This window comes from Mustela erminea, chromosome 21 (assembly GCF_009829155.1).
Source record: "Mustela erminea isolate mMusErm1 chromosome 21, mMusErm1.Pri, whole genome shotgun sequence".
NCBI lineage: Eukaryota > Metazoa > Chordata > Mammalia > Carnivora > Mustelidae > Mustela > Mustela erminea.
This window is the reverse complement of record NC_045634.1, coordinates 6,665,683-6,671,730: the sequence shown is the minus strand read 5'-3', so window position 1 is coordinate 6,671,730 and position 6,048 is coordinate 6,665,683. Positions and strand designations below refer to the sequence as shown.

Here is a 6,048-nt window from a genome sequence, read left to right as displayed (position 1 = left end):
TTAACAAAAAGTTTTTATTCCAAAATTTCCCTGGGAAAAGCTAGTGCATTTCCCCCCACCAGAAGAAAAGACAGGAATGGAAAGGCGCATCTCTGGAGTTTGTATCCACGCGCAGCACGTAGAGATTCCCCCCAATCCCCGCGCCCGGGTATACTAGCCTCTCCAGTGATCCTGGCTACGCCCCCCTCAAAGGCGCGCGGCAGGGAGGCAACCCGCTCCTCTAAACAGACACTGTAAGAAACCTGAAACACACCCAAGACCGAACCTATAAATCAATGCGCAGGCAACGCGCGCCAGGCGCATCCGGGCGGTGGGCACAGCTTGGGACACCGCGCTACGTCGCGACCATCTCACCCCGGAAGGGAGTCCTCAAACTTGCAGGCTTCGGACAGAACAGGCTCAAAATAGTTGGAGCGGCGACGCCGCGTCCCGAGAGCCGTGGACGCCTCCAAGGCTCGGGCGCTTCCACGTGAGCACACCAGGGAGAAGCCAATTAGGGAAAGAGAGCTGGACGGGAGCAGAGCCGGAGCTGCGCGGGAGCAGAGCCGGAGCAGGGCCCGAGCTAGGCTGGCGCTCTGGAGGCGTGGCCCGCCCCCAGGCGGCCTCCAGGAGAGGCTGGGACTCCGCAGCAGCAAAGCCAGCGCCTTGCGCCCCTACCCCCCACCCCCATCCGCCCCACCCAGGCACACTCGGCTGGCGGGTGACTGACCGGGCCAGCACCACCTCCGGCGGCGTGAAATGAGAGGGGAGAGAGGAAAGCCAGCGGGGGATAGGGCGCGGAGCCCAGGGTCCGGGACAAGTCCCGTCCTCTATGGGACCCCGGGGCAAGGGCGGCCGAGCTGGGGGGAGGGGAGGAGTACGGCGGGTGGTGGAGGCCGAGGCGGCGGCGGCGCGCGGGCGAGGCCCCTTTAAGGCTCTCCCCTCCCACCGGCGGCGCCGGCCTCCGCCCGCCGCTCTCCCCGCCCCGGGGTCCCGGCGAGAGCTGCGATTGGGCGGGCGCGGCGATCCCTTTGAAGTGTGGCTGCCGATCGCGGCTATTTGACGTGCGGCTCCGAGAAGGCGAAGGTTTTTGTGTTGCTCGCCGGGACTAGCGGCGGCGGCGGCGGCGGCGTCGGCGGAGGAGGGGTGGAGGCGCAGCGACTGCTGCACCGCGCTCGACGCTGCGGAGCGAGCCCACCCGCCCCGGGAGCTCGCCTCCCCGGTGCTCCCCCTCCCTCCCCGCCCCCCCAGTGGCGCTGCCTCCTCCAAATGAGCGATTCGCCCGCTGGATCTAACCCAAGGACACCCGAAAGCAGCGGCAGCGGCAGCGGCGGCGGTGGGAAGAGGCCGGCGGTGCCGGCGGCGGTGTCCCTCTTGCCCCCGGCGGACCCCCTGCGCCAGGCGAACCGGCTCCCTATCAGGGTCCTGAAGATGCTGAGCGCTCACACCGGCCACCTCCTGCACCCGGAGTACCTGCAGCCGCTGTCCTCCACTCCCGTCAGCCCCATTGAGGTCAGTCTCCTGGTCGCTGCCCGCCCAGCGCCGGCCCCATTCCGCCCACCACTGCCGGGCCCGCGGCCCCACTCCCTGCGTCCCGGGGCTCGGTGCGACGCCCAGGTCTGGCCGCGCCGGTGGACCGGGTGAGGAGGAACCGAGGGAACAGGGATCGGAGACCACCGGGTTCTCCTCAGGCTTTTCCGTGGAAGGTTCGCCTTCCACACTCGCTTTTTGGAACTACGTGTTTTCTCTCGGATTGGGTTTGCTCTTGGGAGTCTCCACTGGGTCCTTTACTTTTCCTCTGACACCCAGTTTCCAGACGAGAGACGATCTCTCCTGGGCCTTTCTTGCCCCCGCCCCCCAACACACACACCGGTGTGGGCTCTTTGAGTCCGGATCGCCCCCGTCCCACTCCGCCTCTGTCCCATCCGGTTAGAGCGCTCTACGCCCCGGCACTCCCGATCCCAGGTCTTTCTTCCTCCCACCGCCCTGGGTGCCCTCCCCGGGGGGGAGGGGCCACTAGGAGAGCGCCAGCGGCCGCCCTGGCTTTCGAATGCGTTTCTCCCGGCTCCTACCTCGCGGCGCCACCGCCAGAAACCCGTCCCAAGCGAAGTTCCCCAAACTGAAGTAATAAGTTTTCTCCTGGACACAGGGGAGGGGGAGATTAGAAGGTAGGGGGCGATCACAGCCCCTCCCCCAGCCCCGACTCCAGACCGGTCACCTGCACCCGCGGCGGCCTCTGGTGGACAGCTTCCACTGCCCCATTTGCCCAGGCCTGTGCCGCACTCTGGGACCCAGCGGAATGAGGGATCCCACTCGGGCTCTGCGAGCGCAGTTCCACACTACTGCGCCTCCCCTCCCGCCTTGCTCTCTGAGGGCCTTGCTCTCAGACCCTCTCCCCCTGGCCTTCCCGCCCCGTCGCACCGCCGCCGGGAGACCCCGTGCCCACCCGGCTCCCCAGACACCCCGCTTGCTCCGTCGGTTTGGTGGTCTCACCCCCTTCTCCCTTCCGTTGCCGCTGTCTCCCACAGCTGGACGCCAAGAAGAGTCCATTGGCGCTGCTGGCCCAGACTTGCTCGCAGATCGGCAAGCCGGACCCACCGCCCTCGTCCAAGCTCAACTCGGTAGCAGCGGCTGCCAACGGGCTGGGAGCCGAAAAGGACCCTGGCCGCACCGCCACGGGAGCTGCCTCCGCGTCTGCGGCCCTCAAGCAGCTGGGGGACTCCCCTGCAGAGGACAAGTCCAGCTTCAAGCCCTACTCCAAGGGCACCGGCGGCGCCGACTCCCGTAAAGACAGCGGATCCTCCTCCGTGTCCTCCACCTCTTCCTCATCCTCCCTGTCTCCGGGAGACAAGGCGGGCTTCAGGGTCCCCAGCGCCGCCTGCACGCCCTTTCCCCCGCATGGAGCGCCGGTCTCTGCGTCGTCCTCGTCGTCGCCTGGTGGCTCCCGGGGCGGCTCCCCGCACCACTCTGACTGCAAGAACGGCGGTGGAGGTGGCGGCGGGGACCTGGACAAGAAAGACCAGGAGCCCAAGCCCAGCCCGGAGGCTGCGGCGGTGAGCCGAGGCAGCGGTGGGGAGCCCAGCGCCCACGGGGGTGGCGCGGAGGCTGGGGCCTCCGGGCGCAAGTCCGAGCCGCCCTCGGCGCTGGTGGGGGCCGGCCACGTGGCGCCGGTGTCCCCCTACAAACCGGGCCACTCCGTGTTCCCGCTGCCACCCTCCAGCATCGGCTACCACGGCTCCATCGTGGGCGCTTACGCCGGCTACCCGTCCCAGTTCGTGCCTGGCCTGGATCCTAGCAAGTCCGGCCTCGTGGGAGGCCAGCTGTCGGGGAGCCTGGGCCTGCCACCGGGCAAGCCCCCCAGCTCCAGCCCGCTCACCGGGGCCTCCCCGCCCTCGTTCCTGCAGGGATTATGCCGCGACCCCTACTGCCTGGGAGGTTACCACAGCGCCTCGCACCTCGGCGGCTCCAGCTGCTCCACTTGCAGCGCGCATGACCCCGCAGGGCCCAGCCTGAAGGCGGGGGGGTACCCGCTGGTATACCCCGGGCACCCGCTGCAGCCCGCTGCGCTCTCGTCCAGCGCCGCCCAGGCCGCGCTTCCCGGCCACCCGCTCTACACCTACGGCTTCATGCTGCAGAACGAACCGCTGCCGCACAGCTGCAACTGGGTGGCGGCCAGCGGGCCGTGTGACAAGCGCTTCGCCACCTCGGAGGAGCTGCTCAGCCACCTACGGACTCACACGGCCCTGCCGGGCGCGGAGAAACTTCTGGCCGCCTACCCCGGGGCTTCGGGCCTGGGAAGCGCCGCCGCAGCCGCCGCAGCGGCAGCCTCCTGCCACCTGCACCTGCCCCCGCCCACCGCCCCGGGAAGCCCCGGGTCGCTGTCATTGCGGAGTCCACACACTTTGGGGCTAAGCCGGTACCACCCCTATGGCAAGAGCCACTTATCCACAGCCGGGGGCCTGGCCGTGCCCTCCCTCCCCACAGCCGGACCCTACTACTCACCGTATGCGCTGTACGGACAGAGACTAGCCTCAGCCTCCGCACTGGGATACCAGTAACTACAGCTCTTGCTCCTACCCAACCCTCTTCTCCTTTCTCCCTACCCCCCCAACCCTGTTCCCCCCTCACCGCCGCCGCAACCTCCACTTCTGCTTGTCCCTGCCAGGATCCCCCCCGGCCCAGACCCTCCCCACCGGACTGTGTATTTATTTACTATAATGTTAGCTTACAAGCTGGGAATATAAGTGCATTAACGGCCCACACGAGTCAATGGTATGCAAAAAGTCTGTGTTCTCCAAATAATAATATTAATCACACAAGTAACTACATGTTTCCCACCCCTCTTCCTTTATTTTTTTTTCTTTTTCTTAGATGTAAGGTTCTTTTTTTCCTTTTTCTTTTTCTTTTTTTTTTTTTTTTCCTTTCTTTTTTTGATTGGTTTGGTTTTAGGGGGAGGAGGGAGAGTTGGGGTTCTGGGGTTCTTCTATTTGTTTTCCCTTCCTGGGGAGTTTCTTGCATGCTTCCTAACCGTTAAGACTACATTTCCCCCTTCTCTTTTCCCCCTCTTTCCCCTTCATTTCTTCTTGTTTCCTTACATTTGAGATTCTATTTTATCCTTTGTACAATTAACAGAGAGGAGATATTTTTTGTAACTCGTTTGCGGGGATGCAGGGATCCGCCTTGGTGGCAAGAGGTCTTGTGTTCTGTTGACCCAGAACTCTGCTCTGTGACTCGTCCCCTGCAACCCTCTTCTTCTGGGGTCCTTGGTCTGCACCCTGGCCCCCAAAATTAGAGCCTTGCTCCTCTGTCTTGCTGTAAGCACTAAGAGCCCTGACCCCACTAGCAGGCTCCCCTGTGAGAGACCCAAGCGGCCTCTGACAGCCTTTCTACCTTCCAGACTTCTCATGGCCCCAAACACCCGGTAGTCACACTGCCTGCTGGTGGGGGACCTGTAGGGCTTCTCTCACTCAGTTAAAAGTCCTAGGAGGCCCTGCTGGTGAAACTTTGCTCTTAATATTTTGCAAAGTGCATTGGTAGTCCTGTTTTATTCTCCTTTGGGTGGGGGGCAGTGGTCCCCTGGTGGTAAGGGTATGGTCAGTGATTCTTGCTAGATCCCTCCAAAGCAGACCAGTGGCAATATCAGAGGGCAGTACAACCTCGGTAGCTCCATTGGGGGACAGTTGGGGAGCCCGGGAGTACACGGATCACAGTAGCCCCATCACCCCCTCCCAGGCCTGACCCAACAGAATCCCCAAAGTTGGCCGTGGGCTTCCGTGGGCTCCCTCAGTGACTGGGATCGAAGATTCCGACCCCTGGGTCTTCTCCCCACACCTTCCCTCCCTCCTGGTCTTGTGCAGCAGTGCGGGGGGGCTGTGGGGCCTGTTTGGGATGGATAGAGCTCTCCCTTGGTAAGACTTATTTTGTTAATAAATGGAATACTTGGCTATATTCACACCGTGGTGTCTTTCTCTCTTGCCTACCCACTGTCCCATTTCCAGACACCTGAGATGTCCTTCTTTTAAAATACCTTATGGTTTCCTTCTGAGATTTCCGTTCAAGGTCGAGTTTAATGCCTTCCTCAAGAAGGGGGGGTGGGGTGGGGATGGGGGTAGGAAAAAAACACAAAACTTCTGCCAACGCATTACAAATAACATAAAACCGCCTTTATGGTTTTTTCCCCCCCCAACGGTTATTTAGCTCCTAGGCTCCCTTCGAAGTCCTTGACATTTCCTGGGGAGAGGGTGGAGGGAGTGTGTAAATGCGGTTTTTCCTCTGGGCCTAGAGGTACTAGGGTCTGAGAAAGGAACCAGGTCGCGGGGCTCATACTGCCGGCAGCACCTTCCCCGGAGCCCCGCAGGTATGCAAAGTCGACGTGCCTCTGGCGCCACCTAGTGGCAGAAAGACGAGTGACGAGCGCCAGCCCCGACGACGCCTTCTGCGCTTTCCACTCGAAAGGCGAGTAATTTCCTTTTCTCGACTGCCTTTCATACACCTTGACAACAAAGAGTAAATGCCCCTGCTGAGACTGGTGCTTTGCAAGGCTTGGGAGCTCCCCATGGCCAGCGCTGG

General features: G+C 62.8%; 1 protein-coding gene across 1 annotated transcript; it reads left to right on the top strand.

Moving 5' to 3' along the window:
- The first annotated feature begins 303 nt into the window (after nt 1-303).
- ZNF703 (zinc finger protein 703) lies at nt 304-5,433 on the top strand. The gene is made up of 2 exons (XM_032329127.1): nt 304-1,491; nt 2,508-5,433. Exons 1-2 carry the CDS (start codon nt 1,249-1,251, stop codon nt 4,035-4,037), a joined length of 1,773 nt encoding a protein of 590 aa, XP_032185018.1. The 5' UTR covers nt 304-1,248; the 3' UTR covers nt 4,038-5,433.
- The last annotated feature ends 615 nt before the right edge of the window (nt 5,434-6,048 follow it).